At 49.9% G+C, this 17,323-nt stretch overlaps 1 protein-coding gene across 6 annotated transcripts in view; it reads right to left on the bottom strand.

Moving 5' to 3' along the window:
* USP48 (ubiquitin specific peptidase 48) overlaps positions 1–16,369 on the bottom strand; it is a 32,620-nt gene extending 16,251 nt beyond the window's left edge. For 4 of the 6 annotated variants that reach the window (XR_014685303.1, XR_014685304.1, XM_084495358.1 and 1 more), the window contains exons 1-14: positions 16,212–16,369; positions 15,804–15,924; positions 15,475–15,631; positions 14,527–14,654; positions 12,902–13,026; positions 12,220–12,328; positions 10,768–10,901; positions 10,452–10,534; positions 9,961–10,140; positions 7,459–7,584; positions 5,150–5,299; positions 2,019–2,219; positions 348–462; positions 74–204 (exon numbers count right to left, since the gene is read on the bottom strand). Coding sequence is in view for 4 of the 6 variants with exons in the window: in XM_084495358.1 (XP_084351484.1) it covers positions 74–204; positions 348–462; positions 2,019–2,219; positions 5,150–5,299; positions 7,459–7,584; positions 9,961–10,140; positions 10,452–10,534; positions 10,768–10,901; positions 12,220–12,328; positions 12,902–13,026; positions 14,527–14,654; positions 15,475–15,631; positions 15,804–15,924; positions 16,212–16,345 (1,894 nt within the window). In the remaining 2 variants the exon portion in view is untranslated. The remainder of the gene's footprint in view (positions 1–73; positions 205–347; positions 463–2,018; positions 2,220–5,149; positions 5,300–7,458; positions 7,585–9,960; positions 10,141–10,451; positions 10,535–10,767; positions 10,902–12,219; positions 12,329–12,901; positions 13,027–14,526; positions 14,655–15,474; positions 15,632–15,803; positions 15,925–16,211) is intronic. The other 2 variants (XM_084495359.1, XM_084495360.1) reach the window with 2 other exon arrangements.
* Positions 16,370–17,323: the final 954 nt, after the last annotated feature.

Here is a 17,323-nt window from a genome sequence, read left to right as displayed (position 1 = left end):
CCAGAACACCTGATGTGTCTTTTGTTAGGAGGTATCAGTCAGAGCTGGTGGAGCTCTACAGCAGCAGAACTACCTTTGTTTTGTGCATTTCCATTCATTTTTCCGTTACTGTGCTCTGCGTCTTCGTCTTGCTCATTTAATTGCTCCAGAGCCAACTGACGCCAGCTCCGCAAGGATGCCTTTCCAACCCAAAATCCATCATTCCTGCAGAGAGAGAACAGCATTGGCAACCCAGATCACAACTCTGTTCTCCTTCAGGAACCGAAGAGTAAAATCTTTGGGAAAAAGCTATTCAAACATTGTTAGCACTGCTCTGACAATGTTTGAAAGCACCAGGACTTACGTACCCCTTTACTGTTATCTTCAGCAGGTTTGTAACGGTTTTGTAGTCTTCATTTAACTGGTTCTTCAGTCGCAGGATTCGACACCTTTCTACCACACAGTCCTTGCAAAGTGCTTTGACTGGGGAGGGGGAAAAAAGAAATGTAATTACTCCAGCACACACAGCTGAGCATCTCACTGGTTCATGCACCGCTGTTCAGAAGTGCTTAGACAGGTGTAAGGTACACACCAACTATCCTGTCTCACGACCTCAGATTTCACATGTAAATGAGGTCCCTGGGGTAACTGCCAGCTCAGGCCCCGCTGGAAGTTTAATAAGCATAAAACGCTTCAGATGAGGTGTGATCTGTTCCGCTACCTTCACAGCTCTGCAAAGCCGCTATCAACAGTTTGCAGCCACAGCTGCAAGCAAGCTCACACCAACACAGACCCAGGAGTCAAAAGGCAGGACAGTCTAGGCATGAGCCAAAACCACTGTGTTGCTGCTCTTACGTGGCAGGAAGATGCTGTACAGACATCTAAATGGTGGTACAAAATACCACTTGTGGCCATCCCTGCTTCTTGTACACTGGGATGAGAGCAGAGCCCTGTCACTCAGCTTGGGGAGCTCCTGAATGTGGCCGCATGGCACTTAGCCAGCTAAACCCAGAAAGAAACCTCCTGCAAAGCTACGCTGGACTAACATGAGTGCAAGCCCTGGGGCTGGGCTTACATTACCACATGGGAGCAAGAGGAGCCGGAGAGATCATCCAGCGCACGATCCTTCCCTCTCAGTCATACCCAACGAAGAAACCTGCAGGAGATTCTTCCAGTTGACTGATAAAGGTTGCCCTGCTTTTACAGAGGCTGCCTACATTGCAGTAGTTTCTGCTGGTTGCATTTCTTCCCTATAAGGGTCTAGCAGCAGCTGAGCTAATTTGGTCTCAGTGGGAGTTACTGAGCTCCTTTATAAAAGAAAGCAAGCCTGGGGCTTGATTAAGGGATACCCAGAGACTGCAGAGGTCAAGGGCTTACCCCAAAAATCACACGCACTGCAGATGTGTGCAACACAAACATGTTCAGTAACAGGTGTGTGCTTCTGTCAAATGAGGCAGCTTAGGACAGGCTAGAGGGGAAAGAGGGTAAATGATTTCCTTGGCTTGCACACATCCACGCTGCTCCAGAGTGCAGGCTGCTGGCAACAGGCAGCACAGATCTGCATGCTACACAAAACACTGCCCACGCAGGATCTGCAGGTGCTGCAGGCATGGAAAATTGTTTTGAAGAGTCAGGGGGGTTGCATGTGCAAGTTGTGCTATTTCATACAGCCAACTTCATAAAACACTCCACACACTAAGGTGGTGGTAGTTTTGTTGGTTTTTTTTTTGAACCTAGGTGCACCATTGCTTTCTTAGAAATTACTCCATGCACAGCTCTTTCTAGACAGAGCAGAATTCAGGTCTGAAACAGAACCTGCAATCAGACTAACTGTATTTTTTTGAATGCTAATGCAATTAAGTGATTTAAAATGAAACAAAGCACCCAGAGATAGCAGCACAGCACAAAAGCTATGTGCAGAAATAAAGTTATGGTAACAAAGGATGACCCAACAAGGGGCTGGGATCAGAACAAGGCCCTAACGTGTTCAGCACACAAGAAAGTGACTCGGAGAGGGGGGTTTCTGTCTGCCACCTTACCATTCAGCCGGGGTCCTCCTCCATATCTCCTGTAGAAGAAGTCAGCCACGTACTCTGATATCCTCTTCATAATACAGATTTTGTCAGGATGGAGTTTCCCATGCGAGCACAGGCAGGCTGTGTTATCTATGGGTTTTGGAGGAGTAGACTCATCCAGCCATTTCTGCAGCCATTCAAGAGAGATGAAGTCGTATGGGGAACCTGGGAGGGAAAAACACGAAGAGAAACAAGCCCATACACGTCAGCGAGTTTGTGATATGGCAGATGGTATTTTATAATTACTCTGATTTCAATGGTACTTTTAAAAATTAACAGGCTATCACCGTTGATTAAATCCCCGCAATACAAGTTTTCAAACATTTGATACAGCTCCCCTGTCCACTTCTCATCCTGGCACTGCAGATTTATAGCTGGGCATCTTGTAGCAGAAGCTACATGAAACTGGATACGTGAGAACAACCGGTCATTGGGAATTCAAACAATCAATAGCAAACAGCAGAGCACTCAGAGCAGCAAAGGGAGCATTTTCAGACTGCAAAGCCTTTAGGGGCTTGTTGCAGAGCAGTCAAGGAAAAGGCAAGGTCTTCCTATAATCCATTGAGGGGCAAATATAATATTTAAATTGCAATCACACATTAAAGGCTCTTTCCATAACAGAGTGAGCTCATTGGGGTAGATTTAAAAATAAAAGACAACCACAGCAAAGAGATGAGGTCGGCGTTCATCTGTACCCCACAGAGCCCAAAATTTCAGTGTTATTCTGGAATATGCTTACAACTCTGGGTGAGAGAGACTGAAGCACTGTGAAATTTACAGTGCAAATACTAACTTGCTCAAATGTTTTATGCAAGTGTGATTTTTTATTTTTTTTTTTTGAAGCAGAGCAGGCTCGCCCTTGTTTGTTGAAGGTGAAGCACATCACACAAAGCCTGGGTTCAGAAGCAGGTCAGATCAGTATGAGCAGTGAAATGGCTTTGTATGAAATCCCCATATTTTCATACCAAGGCCCTGAAACGATGCACACATCCAAAGAACAAGCATGACTATGTTTTAAGACAGTTGTGCATTTTGAAGCTGCTTGCCGGGGATTAAATGGAAATGCAACCATGGCAAAGCAGCTCATCTCAGTGCTTTTGCCCATTTCCATTAATGGCAATCTGAGTTCCTAGATAGGTTCATAATGACACACTGAGCAACAAACAAGGGTGTGAGAACAACAAAGCAGCTTTCTTTTTGCGCATAGAGCCCAGCCAATACCAGCAAAACAAATGCTGCAGCTTCTGGGAGATGACTGGGAAATTAGCAGGATAGGCAGGAAATTAAACACATACTGCTGATGTGAGGAGGACAGTTCTGAAACCGAGGGGAAGAGTAATGTTAGTTACATTTATCAAAGGAGCACAAAAACATGTTTCATACAAAGGAGCAACAGAGAAGCTACAGCAAAATACTTTGTCCTAAAACTTGCACTGGATCGTCACAAGACCTGGTGTCAAATCCTCTCCTCTGCAGGATAAATCAGCAGTATTTTCATCTTACGCAACATCAGAGTTCCACAGCCATGACCTCCAGAGAATTGCAAGGCTGTCAGAAATGGTTTGCTAGTTTGGGATGAAAGCTGCCTTCCCCGGAAAGTACACTTTTTTTTTTTCTGGGGCAGGCTCTACAAAGCTGGCAGAAAATGTGTCTGCACAGCTGCAGAGAGTCCCAAGCTCCTGAGGGACTAGATGTGCAGCAGCTCTGGGATAATGCTGCTTCCAAGCTGTGCTAGCAAGCTGCTATGCCCAGGATGTGCCCAGCAGTAAGGGCAGGCAGTGGGTGCCCCCAGGGCAGTGCTTCAGGCCCTGCCACCTACAGATGGGGGCAGAGGAGCTAGGGTCTGTCTGTGCCTGCACTTGTAAAAACATATTTGAGATTTATTCCTTTATCGTGTTAGGAATGTCAAAAGCAAACTACTTTGTTTCTGCTAAAGGGGATAAAAACACACCAGGATTGTGCTTGCTGCTCCTTTTTAATGGTGACTCATGGCAGATTCATATCTCCACCACAACCATTCACCGTGGCTTTGATTTAACGGTGACATTTTAACACCCCTCAGACTTGCAGGGACTCGGCAAGCCGCGCTGTGACACCCCCCTATTCGTGAGTTAAGCGCCCGTGTTCTCAAAGCTGGGTTCATAAATTGAAGAGGCAGACATTTACGGGAGCCAAGCTCTCACGGCTCGGGAAGGCTCGTGAGATGTTTATGTTCTCAGCAATAGTCTGCTGTTCAACCACTTAAATCTTGCTGCTGGTTCTGAGCTTTGGACCCTCATTTCTGAGAAGTGAGTAAAAGATATTAAAAGCTAAATATCGAATTGTTTAACAGGCCACACAAACATTTTAAATTCTTTACAGTTTTGGGGAGTTTTTAGGAGATGCGCAGAATGAAGGGAGATTCCCCGTGTTGGACATACAGAGAAAGCTCCTGTATGCTTGCTCTGAGAAAAGACAGGAGAGGCAGCAGGGGGATAAAAATCTTAGTACTCAGACATGTTAAAGCAACAAGACGCAAGGAGGAGTAGGAAAGGATTAACCTCAGTCACTCATCACATGGACTGTGAAGCTTAGACATGGGGCTTCGAAGCCTCAGCAAGGATGAATCAAATCATTTTCTGCTGGAGGCCAAGCATTCTTGTACTCTGCTACCTGCTGATTAATTTAGACCAACAGCACCGAAATTTGATGTGAGCTAGCAATTTGAGACAGGACAGTTATTCTGCCTCGATGCTACTAAGCTCTAACGAGATGAGCTGCTCACCGGGCAGAAGAAAACAGTCACAATGCATGGAAGCACACAGGAGACTGACTGATGGGGAAGGAGCAAGAGGGAATTAGTGATGCCAGAGGCCATCAAAATGAGAAAAAAAGGAGAAAAATAGGTTAAGGCAGATAAACAAGAGAGGGAAAGCAAATCCTAAGCATGCAGACAGCAACAACAGACAGTGATTGCTTTCTTCCTCAGAGAGGGCTACAGCTAATGCCTTCCAGTGAAGTGTTCTGGCCACAGAACCACGTTGCAGGTTAGTTACAAAACATTACTAATCTTAACAATGGTCTACTACAAAATACTACCACAATATCTTACAGACCAGCTTCAGCAGGTAACCTTTGGTAGAGCTCCTTCACCTCTTCATGCTTGATTTTGCCTCTGGCCACACTCTGTTTGCGCATCTCGGCCATTTCATTGCACCACTCCTCAAACTTGCAGTTATCACGCTCCACCAGCTCCTGCAGGAAAGCTGTTGGGAAAGGAAAAAAGCAAAACCCACCAGTCACTTCAAGGAAAAATGCCAATTATGGTAATTATCCCTGTGATCGGTTATCTGGGGATAACAAGCAAACCTAAAAATTCCCCCCCACAGCTACCAACATACAAGGTCTTTCTGAAAGCCAAACACACGGATATCGCTCTCTCCAATATTTATGGCAGCAGACGATTAAACACAACTGTCCTGTGGGATACAACAGCACCCAAGAAAATAATTTACTCAGGGCTGTGGGGGGGAAGCGATGCTTGCTGCGTTAGAGAAATCCCCTGCTTGCTAATAAGCCTACGCCGAGTGCTGGCAGTCGTGTGAAGTGCAACGGGGCTTGGCAAGAGGCTGCAGAGCCGGAGCGCAGCAGGATGCTTTGCTGCCTGCCTCAGTCCCTCCCTGCTATTCCTCTCGCTCCAGCCACTTCTCCGCCTCCCACTGAGAGCGGCTCCTTGTGCTGCCAAGGAGCTCTGGTTCTCAGGGCAGAAACGAGGGCCTCACACACCACGGGTACACCTGATGCTGCCGCACAAGTCCCAGCGCGCAGTCCCACGGGTATGCGTGATCTTGACGAGAAGGACCAAGTGCGTTTTGAGCACAAGGGCACAAAGCCCTCATGAACATGGAAATAAGCTGGGGCAGATCCTCCTGTTGACAGGAAGGTGAGGCCAACAGGAATTTTCGCTGTCACCATCGGAAAAAAACTTAGCATGGAAAAAGATAAAATACTTCCTTTGCAGTGCTGGTGGGTAAAGCACTGCTGCTTATCTGAAGCCTTTTCCCATTTAACAATATTTTGAAGAGCTAAAATATTTCCGAAAGGTTAACGCCTGTGCAGCCAGAGAGCCTAGTATCCACCTTGGGAGAACATACAGTATTAAGAAAAAAGCAGCCTGACCCATTCACCCTCCTGGTCATGGGCTAGGGAGCCAAGTTACATTTCTCCACCGACCTGGAAAGCTGTTTTTTAACAGCATCAAAGCAAAATGCCACAAATTTGCAGTTGCATGAAGCCTCCCCAAAACCGCTGGCTTGACTGCTGCCCTTTGCTCTGTGTACCTGGCACGCTTCCATGTGAAACAAAGGCAACCGCAGGGCTGCTCAGGAATTTGAAGCTGGGTGGAGAAGCTTTGCCGAGTATTGTTTTGGGCAGAGGGGTAGGAGGGAAGGGAGCGTAAAAGAGCTCAGCAAAGAGACTGAAAAGACAGATTCGAGGCATGAATTAGCACCATTTCCCAGAGCTGCACGGCTCAGAGGGTGGGCTTTTGAGGTGAGGGGCTGGAAAAGGTTTGATGCTGTGTTTAGGGGGTCCTTGTGCATTGGAGAAAGCTGTACAATTCACCCGTCACCACCCTTTGTATCCAGATAACTTGACCGACACCCATCACTGACAAACAGCTCAGGTCCAAAGGGTAACCAACACCTCTCGCCCCTGTTTGACAGAAAAGGGAAGAAGGTGGAACCCACCTCCGTCCCCGTCAGCACCAGAGCCCTAATTAATAGTTTGAATCAGTAGCATGCAAATGCTGAGCATCATTAAATCCACAGGCCAAACCTACAGGGATTTCTGCCACCCCCAGCAATTCTAAAGCAAGACACGAACGTGCTAGTACAAAACTCTTGTTAAGGGCTTGCATCCTCTTATTTTTATGCCGTTTATTCTCGATACGACAGAGATTAAGCACTTGTAGAAGAAACCTGACATGTGTCAGGATTATTCACCTGCAGCACAGTACGTGCACTGCCAATGACATTTAACCACGCTGTTCTCCTTCGCCTTTGGGAACCCGAGCAGCTCCGGTGGGATCCAGCAAACGCTAACACTCCCGTCCCAGCAGCGGGACATGCTGCAGATGATAGCTCCCAGTGGGATTATCTCTTCCTATCCCCCTCCCCATTTGATCTCGCTGGTCAGGTGCCCTGAACAGGCACAGAGACGGTGTTATCAGGTTAATATTATTTCAAGTGCTACGGAAGTTGAAGGGTTTTTCTGCATATGACCCAGGTCGTGACACCAAGCTGCCATATGGTGCCCTTGAACCTGCCAGGCAGCAAAAGGTGCTTTGAGCAGAGCCCTGATTCCTAGCTGGCTCGGAGCATCATGAGAAGAGACGGAGAGGCCAGGAGAGTCAAGTCTCCCTTACCTGGTACTTCGACTGTCAAGGACTTCTCCCGGGTCTGCAGCCTGTACACCAGCATGTAGGCGTTGCGTGAACAGTGAGTCCCTTTCCCACACTTAGGTTTGCGAGTCTGAGATTTAGAAGGCTCTGCTGTGGTAAAGGGAAAACACAATAAGCACACGAGCTCCCTTACTGACTCTCCAACAGGCTGAGTTTGCCACCTAGCCGGCTTCCCACTCCCTGTGTTCTGTGCCCTGCCAGGCCTCTCTGCAGGCGCTGGCTTGGCATCAGCCAAACTTTTATCCCACAGCAAGACCCAAATCCTTCCAGCATTTCTGGAGGCGGGACGATTCAGAGGGACTAAATTAGGACCCTGCTGTAAACCACTCTCCATAAGAGAGCCTTTCTTCTCTCCCTAGCTTCGCCTTGCCAAGCCAGAAGTAGCTTTTGCAAAAACATCCTTTCTTCCCTCTGCCTCTTGTTAGTTGGTGTCCTGACACCAAAGAACAAAGTCAGATCCTCAGTGAAGAGAATCTATTTACATGTGACCACGGATGCAAAAAATATGGACCAGTTGGGCAGCTTTTATGAGGCAAACAGACATGGAAATGATTTCAGAGCAGCTGGCTGTATGATGCAAACTCATGTTGCAAGAGTGACTCCTTCCAGACTGCCAGGCAAGGAAAGCACACTTACATACAGCTGCAGTTTCAAAAATCAACTTTTTTTTTTTTTAATTTTAAAAAAAGGAACAGCCCTCTGTAGGTTGAACTACGAATGGAATATTGATATTTTTTTTAGTGTATTTTTTTTTTCCAGTTCTGGGAAAAAAAATATGTGCATCTTCCACCACACCATCCAAGGGACTTCCTAGCCGGTCTTTATTTGCAGTTTCTCCAAATATTTTACAAATTGTTCCCATCTGCACAGCCTGGCCTCAGGACTCCCCCCACAACAGACCTCTGCTTTACATTACCAACCTTCTCCTGCTGTTTCATGTGTTTGTAACGAAGAGGATGACTCTCAAACTCCAGTTTTGCTTGGAGTTGGCAAATAACATCAGCACTTCAGAACTTTGTTTAGCATATTACGGCTTCCAGCTTGCAGAGGCTTCTGAACATGCTTTACTTACATTCTTCGAGCAGCCTTGTGTTTCAGCAAGAATACTTTCTTGCAGTTAAGCATAAACCTTTACAGGATTAAGGCCACAGCAGTTTATTTGCATATGATTTTTGATACTCTGGGTAACTCGTGAGGTTAGAAAGAAAAGGCTTAGAACCTTTTATTTATTCTCAGGGCTTATTTTCCTACCTTACACCACTAGATGTCTAGCCAGTTTCACAATTTGGTTGAAAGCTAGCGGTAGTCAAACATTAACAGGATGACAAAGCTGCTCCGGTGGCAGCCTGCATTTATGCATGTAGTGATGAAATTCAAGAAGGTGTTTGCTAGCGAGAGAGCTGAAAATAAAGTGGCATCATGCAGATGCGTGCATGGGAGGAAACAGGAAAGGCAGACTAACACCCCATGTCTGCTCAAGGGTGTGCTCAGGCTGATGTGGCTTTAAAACACTCTTAGGGAGCAAATAAATCTGAGGGTGTCTTTTTCATTAAGCTGTTATTTAAAGATGCTTTAAAGAAAGGCAACATATCATAAAGTCAAATTATTGGTGCTGGAGACACAGCAAAGAACAAGTGGCATGGTGGATCAGTGTTTCTGGAAATGGGTTAGTTGCACTTTACGTGAAATTTCTGGCATTAACTTCCCCATTTCCCGACACCACAAAGTGTTCTGCACTGACGTGCGCTGAGGAACACTAAGCAACTGCAAAACCGAGCACTTAAGCTGTCAATTTAAAACTGATCCACTCCTATGTACTGCAGGCTGAGAAACCCACAGTCCTAAGCTCATCCTAAGCCCTCCAGCCAGCACAGGGACGTCAAGACCCTGTACTGCCCAGGTTATCTAAACCAGAACATCAGCATGAGGCAAGCTGGCAAGAACAAAAGACTGCAAAGGAAAAGTAAAAAGAGCTAACTAAAAAGGCAGTTTTGGCTTTCGAGAGATTATTGGGATCAGGATTTTTATGAAGACTCTTTACTGCCTCCTAAAGTAAAACACCTCATTAGAAATGAAAACATAACATGTTAAGGAAACTGAAAACAACCTCGTTATCTGCTCCTAAGCCTCATCTGGCACACTGGCCAAGGAAGCAGCAGCTCGCCTGTTTCATCCTGATAGGCATCCTGGGTTATCAGCATGTTATCTGCCATGCGGCAGGCAAGAGAAATACTAGAGTAGAGGAAATGATCACGAGGTGTGCGTAAACACTCACACAGGGCTGAAATGAAGAAAATCTGGCTGCAATTAACAGAACTGCTGTTTCACACATTACTCTTAAGACGTGACAGCATGCGTAGGAGTACTTTTGTTTTTTAAGAGTATCAGGGCCTCCACATACTCAGCCTCTGTGGTTTTGGTGAAAAGAGTTATTTTAAAAGGGCACTCACAACTTAAAGGTTTTACCTAGATCTTCCTCAATTCCCAACTGCAGTTTCTTCCCCTCCATCTTTTCTATGTCTTCGTCATTAAACTTGTACCACTCGCCCGTCTGCGGATCCTTCACATGGGCGATGTAGTGCCCAGAGTACGCACTCACACCTCTGTGTATGAGGACAGCACTGAGTTCATATACATAGACACCACCTGGAAGGGAAATGGAAGTTATTTAGCTCTCTGGATGAAACAGACGTTTTCTTTCCTAGTACTTAAGTTTTTTGCATTTTTTTTTTTAAGCATACGAAGACTGCACCTGAACTTTCATCTCTCCAAGACCCCTACACAGCTTTAGGTAGCTTCCACAGCCTGCTCAGATAGGTGGACACAGCTGTTACTTGAAACAAGGGCTTCATACAAGTCTTAGTGTAACTTTCCAGCAAAAAGTGGATTCAGACAAGACCTCCTCTTGTCTGACAAGAGGCGGAGGATACCGTTAACAAACACAGCATGCAACTCACTCTTTTGCTCCATAAAAGGTTCCATGTCAAGCAGCTCAGAGAAGCCGATGTAGGTGTTCAGCTTTTTCTTATGGCCAGTTTGCCTGCACAAAGGCAAATGGCCAAGCTTCAGTTCAGGGGACAACGATAATTGTTCACATCTCACAGCAACTTCCCTCAAAACCCACCGAGCATCCCAAGAGAAGCTCATGCATGCACTCAATCTTCAATATCTCAAATCAATGCAGAAAGAGCAGAGCAGATGGCTTTCCAAAGAGCTTCCACGCAACCCAAGGCACTCCTGCTTTTACAGCACACGCTCCAGTGAGAGGCTTACCTGTCGAACACGAAACGCATCAGCTGCAGGTTGAGCGTGCACGGAAGACTTAGCAGCCTGATCTTCCTTGTGGCATTTTGCTTACTCTGACAAGTTTCACAAAAATAACGATTGTCCCCTTCTAATTTTTCTTCCTGACCAGGGGGCAGAAAGAAAGATCTTGAGAACAGGTTACCTCTGAAAAGTCAACCACTCCAACCGAGCTGCCCACTGGACTGAAAAGTATAGAAGTTATTTTAACCATTTCAGTCTCTACCCAGCTGCTTTCCAAAATAATCTCCAGGTTAAAAATTCACAGTTCTCTGGGCTAACAGGAATGCTTTACAGCACAGCGTGGTAGGGTGCTGTCACTTCAAGGAACATTTCAGCCTGCACTTAGCCCTGCTCCCAGTTCTCAGGCTGCTTACAGGACTGTCAAGTTTGCTCTCCACTTGACTGAAGTGCCTGGAGTTGGTTTCTACCATTAGGGTTAAGGAAAAAGAAAACAAATTGCCCTTTTACGAGATCACACGGACCGAGTTAACGTACAGCGGCATTTTAACCTGGGAACTACAATCCTCTTGTGCTTGGCAAAACAAACATCACCAGGGAAAAAGAAGAGTCTATGCAGATCCAGTGGCAGGATCAGGCCAGAGAACTACAACTGTGCTCAACAAGGTCACCCGCTGTTTCATTTGAAGGAAGACCAGACAAAGTTCACTGTGCCAGGGCAGAAGCAATGCAGCCTGTTAATGGGCATACACAAGCCTGTCTTTTTTCAGAGCAGACCTTCCAGGAGCAGAGCAACCGGTTTGCTGAGCACATCACTGAAGGCACTGCACAGCAGCCAGATGGCACCCCAGGTACGGTCACATTTCAGGTCAGTTCTGCCCTCAATGTTCTTAGTTGAATCCCCACCTTGAGCCTTTAACATGCCAGCAACTATAGATCTAGGCAAATTTTGAAGTCGAATTAAGAGCACTCGCAGCTGTTCCTGCAGCTATTCCGGGTCCTTGCTAGTATTTTTGAGAGCACATTTTAGAGCAGGGAATGTCTCCTGTTGCTATGCAGATGAGCACCAATATAGAAAACACAAAAAGCAGCCATTCTCCCGGTGCTATCCATGACAAAGCATGCCGGGACTTCTTGTCAGGCTTTGGGCACTTTTTCTCAACTTTCCTGGGAAAGCATTTTGACTAAATATGCGACTTCCAAGTGCTTTTTAAAGCTGTTCATGCGCATGTTGAACACTCCTGCTCAGAGCCACTCCTTGCTCCCTGACTTCTGAGTGCGTGACTCAGTCCTAATTTTCTGGGTCCACAGAAAAGCATTTCCTTTTGCATTCATCCCATTGATAGAACTGTTTGAGCTGCCCACTTCGGTCCAACACCAACCTCAGAAGCTGTTAACTGAAGAAAGGAATTGAAACACCTTGCTAAGAAAAGCAGGACTCAAAAACCAACAAGTTTGTACCTTGAGAAACTCTGTTATACAGTCTGTCAACTGCTTGTGCCCTTGGATGTTTAACTCCAGCTCATAAAATTTAGACACAAGTTTGGACTCCCTGCCACACTGGTTGCAGCTAGGATGGAAAAAAAAAAAAGAAAAAAGACAAAAATGCATGAGACAAGTTCACTGATTCATTAACTCCCCAATCATTAACTACTCCTTGAGCTATGTAACTAGGAGAAAAACATAAGTCAGAGCTACTATGGTACAGACATCTACAGAACGCTGTGCAAGATGGTGTGCACAGGATAACATCTACCTGGAAAAGGAGCACCTGCTTACAACTCTTATATACCATTCTCCATCAGGTGATTTTTGAGGTGAAATCCACAGCTCTGAGAACTCAGGAATGAATTGAGTACAACAACACCCAAGCACTCCATTTTCTGTCTCGAGGACTTAACGTTCCACTAGCTCACTCGCACATTTAATTAGTAAATTTTCATTAAAGGATTGAAAACATCTGGCAAACTACAACAACAACAACAGGCACACGGAATCTGGAAACCTAAAAACTGAAAACCTCTTGCACAACATTTCATGAGATTACCTGCCTGCTCCAGCTGTTAGAGATCTCGTCCCCTCAAATTCTTCTAAAATGTTTAAATATTTACAGAAAAGTTCTTCCCAAAGACCACATACTTACACTGTGACATACGCATACTCTCCACAGAACTGCTTTTGTACGATGTTTCGAACATCTGGATTTTTTTGTTTGGATAAAGTATCTTCCAGCAGTGACATGAACAGCTTTGAAAATTCCTGGGCATCCTAGAACAGAAAGCCAAGCCGGTTAACAATACCCCACAGCACAAAGCGCAATCACAGCCTCGCTGCTAATTTACTGCAAATTACACACAGCCCTACACACAGGCTGCACGGAGACTTTGGCGTGCACTGAATAGAAAAAGACCAGTCAGGAGAACTAAAGAAAAGAGGAATTTGCCTAAAAGGAGCACAAGGCCCCCAGCGTGAAACCACAGCATGAACGAAGCTGGCTCCCGGCCAGCAGCTTGGGGTGGTTTTGACTTCTGCCCCGCTGCTCGCAGGGTTCTGGATGGGAAATAGCAGCTTGTTAACCGCGTAAATCCCTTCACAACTCCACCTGGTGCATCGACAGCGGCTTCTGCTGCCCAGACGTGACAACACAGACCATTCCTCTGCCCTCATTTGATCACTGCTGCGTTCAACAGGTCTACACCACCTCAAAGAGCATGCAGAAGTAGCTTGCAGAGCATTAATCATCCTCTGCCACAGCACAGCCTGGTGGGAGAGTCAATCTCTCCAGCCTACCACTCCTGCACAGTTTTGTCCCATTAACACTCATTTTTCAAAACCTCGGCATGCCCCTGCTTGCACCATATGTGAGAAGGAAAAAAAATAGATAAAAAAAATGAGAAGCCGCTCTCTGACTTTGCCCCCTTCCTCCTGCAAGGCCCAGAATCTTCTCCACACATTTCAGGGACTCCCTCTCCTCCGAGCACCCTGTTTTCCTTGCTCCTTCTCCTGTCCGGCCTTGGCACCAAAGCCCAACCTGTTCCCCTCTCACTGCCTGACAGTGCCTCTGCTGTTGCCCTGCAGCTCCTCTCTCCAGTTCCTACCATTGTCACAGCCCAGCAGGACACACTGCTGTCCTGTAACGTCACCAGTCGCTAACAACTGCTTCCTTCCCAAGGAACAAGGAGCGACTTTCCCCTCGCTTATCATCCTGAGGAAAGGCGGCCAAGCACTCCCACACTTCCTCCAGCTGCCCCCTCTTACTTCCCAAGCTGTATTTTCAGGCAGCGCCCTTGTCCTGAGCCCTCTTCAGCTTCTGTGACAGTCCTGCAGGAGCTGCCTGTGGCGCTCACCCTTCCCAAAACGTGCTTTCTCTGCCCTGCAGACTGCCAACAGCTTCTCCTCCTGCAGGAGCCCTCCAGGCCTCAGCCCCTACCTAAGTGCGCAGCACCAAGCCCTTCCCAGCGCTCCCCAGCCCCGGGAGGAGCAGCCCATAAAGGACCTGTCGAGAGAGCCTTGTGGCAGCTCCAGCTGCCACCCCACAGCCTGCTGTGCAGTGCTGTAGCTGATCAGGCGCTAACAGCACTCGTCCCCTTGCTGCCCGGCTCCTCCTGACCTCCCACCCAGGCAGGAAGGGCCCTGAGCACTGCTCCTCCCTTTGTGCTCGTACAAACAGAGCCGAGCACCAGGTCCCAGCTCAGAGGTGCTAAAACAACAAAAAGGTCGTTTCACACTTCTTTAGAAAAGGGAATTACAGGCCCAACTCAAGCCTACCTGCTGCTGTCCTGTATCCAAACCCAGCGCTTTGACGAACCCAGAAGGATCGATGTACCGTCTTTTGCTGTTCTGCAGCAAGGCGAACAAGTACTGGAGATGTTCACAAATGGTTTGAGGCTCATAGTCTATTTAAAAAAAAAAAAAAAAAAAAGTTCAAGTTACAGCCAGTTCTCAAGAGGAGAGAGACCTGTTCAAAGTAATTTGTTTGTTCTTTGTACAGATAAATTTAATGTCTAGAAATTACACTTTTTTCCTGTTTTGAATTATAGTTAGATTTGAAGCGGTTAATGTCAGCGATGACAGCTAAGTCCCAGTACAGGCCAAATATCCCACAGTGCCGAACATGAGCTGCTAGTCAACAGCTTCAGCAACATGCGCCAGTTACCACAGAGTAGCAGCTTCTTATTTGAAGCCAAACAGCAAGACGTTCTTTCCGAAGTACCATAAAACAGGACCAAAGAAATCAGGCAGCTCAGAACACACCTCCAGCGCCGCTCTACACAGAAGGTGTGGCACCAGAGCCCCTCGGGGACGTTGTGCAGGTGCTAGAAGTCTCAGTTGTACCCAGCACCTACACCCTTGCCCTCCTGTGGGACACAGCACAGCTCAGCCAGCCCCAGCCTGTGTGTTCCCATCCCAGCACCATCCCTAAGCTGGGAACCAGTCCAGCAAAGAACGAAACCAAAACAAGCTTTCAGCCAGATCAGATCACTTTGGTTTGAAGTAACTCAGGCAAAGGATGGCTTAGCTTGACTTGTTCCTAAAAGCTGGGTGAAGGACTCAAAAAGAGCAGCACAGAGGTCGTACGGGCAACGGTAGCACCAGCCATAGATTCCCACGACAACACTCTTCCAAAGCCAACACCTCCACGTAAGGTTTTAGGAGAAAAGGAGCAAATCCTCTGTTCGCAGCAGGGAGAGGCCACTGCGATGCGCTCCCACTGACCTTTGTCTTTTGGGACGCCCTCTCCGGCCGTGCGCTCGCTGCAGGTACTGGGACACAAGTAGAGGGCTTGCCGGAGCTCCAAGTTGAGAAACCACATCTGCAAGAAAGTGTTCACGTAGCACGTGGCGCCGAGGTTCGTTAAGCCCACGAACGCGTTCTAGCGTGAGAGAGAAAGCAACACTTGTCACTCGCCGCGGCCGAGGAGCGAGCGGGGGCCCGGCAGCCGGAGCACCGGGGAGACGCCGCACCCCGAGCTGCCGGGCCCGGGGAGGGGGCACACGGGGCGTCGCCTCCCCCTGTCCCCAGCTGGGCGCGGGGCCGCCCGTTACCTTCTTGCGGCGCTCGCAGTTGGGGTCGTCGATGTTGTGGAAGCTGTTCTCGTCGATCTCGCCCAGCCAGACGTGCTCCCCGATGCCCACCAGGCAGTTGGGGTTCCCCCGGCAGTTCCTCCTGCGGGACCGGCACCGGGCACAACCGTCAGCGGGCGGGGATGGGGTGGGGTGGGGGGGGGGCGAGGAGGGGAGAAGGGGGGGGGCACGGGGAGCGACCACCGGCACCGCCCGGCGCTACGGGGGCAGCCCCAGCGCTGGGGGCCGCTGCCATCAACCGCCGGGGGGCTGGGGGGGGCTCGGGGCCGCGGAGCAGCGGGACGGGTGGGGGAGGGGGAGGAGGAGGAGGAGGGTGGCGGAGGAAGGCCGGAGGGGCCGCCCGCCCACCCCGGGGCCCCGCGGCGGTACCGGCAGGCGCCGCGCTGGCAGGGCTCCAGCCCGACGCGGTAGGCCGCCTCGATGTGCTCCTGCGCCACCGCCTCGGGCGGCACCGTCTCCGTCCAGCGCCAGGCCGCCTTCTCCAGCTGCAGCCGCGGCGCCATCGCCGCCGCCGCCGCCCCCGGCCCGGCCCCGGCCCCGGCCCCGGCCCCGGCCCCGGCCCCGGCCCCGGCCCCTCCCTCCCGCCGCTGCCGCCGCCGCCGCCGCCGTCACGGCCGCTGACGTCACGCGCGCGCCGCGCTGATGCCCGCGGGCGCGAGGCGCTGACGCCGGCCGCGCGCCGCGAGACGCGGGGGGGGCGGGGCCGGCGCGGGGGCCTGCCGCGCGGCCGCCATTACGCGGCGGGTGGGGGGGCGGTGGCAGGGCCCGCGTCTGTGCCCGCACGGCCCCGCCCCCTGTACCCAGCCCCTCAGCGCCCCCAGCCGTGCCCCCCGAGCCCCCCCCCGCACCCCACGGCAGCCCCCCCGCACCCCGGTCCTCCCCGGACCCCCTCAGACCCCTGCGGCACCCCATAGCACCCGGGTGCCCCCCCAAGCGCCCACAGTCCCCCCCAAAGCACCTGTGTGTCCCCCCCAAAGCATCTGTGTCCCCCCACACCACACCGAAGCACATGTCCCCCACCACATCCACCCCAAGGAACCTGCCTCCCAGACCTTCCCAGACCCCTACCCCCCCCAAAGCACCTGTGTGTCCCCCCCCGCACCACCCCAAAGCACCTCCCCCCCCCAGACCCCAAATATCTCCACACCACCCCTAAAGCACCAACCCCCCCCCCAAAAAAACCCCGTGCCCACCCCTCCGTGCCCCCCGTCCCCAGGCGCAGCCCCCCCAGACACACTCGGGCACTCGTTCTCTCTCCTTTAATGGGTGTCCCAGCGCGGGGGGCCGGGGGGGGCCCGGTGCCCCCTCCAGCGCCCAGGATTGTCCCTTGCGCCCCCCACCCCGGTGCCACCCCAGGAGGCACCCGGGCGGCCCGGCCGCCCCAGCACGGCTTGGGGCGAGGGGGGGGTGTAAACATTTTTGTGGGGTCCCGGCCCCCCCCAGAGCCATCCCGGGGCAGCGAAGCACCGTTTCCTCGTGGC

The sequence above is a fragment of the Aythya ferina genome (assembly GCF_964211825.1).
Source record: "Aythya ferina genome assembly, chromosome: 21".
Classification (NCBI taxonomy): domain Eukaryota; kingdom Metazoa; phylum Chordata; class Aves; order Anseriformes; family Anatidae; genus Aythya; species Aythya ferina.
Note: the sequence above shows the minus strand (reverse complement) of the source record. Positions and strands in the feature narration are given on the sequence as shown.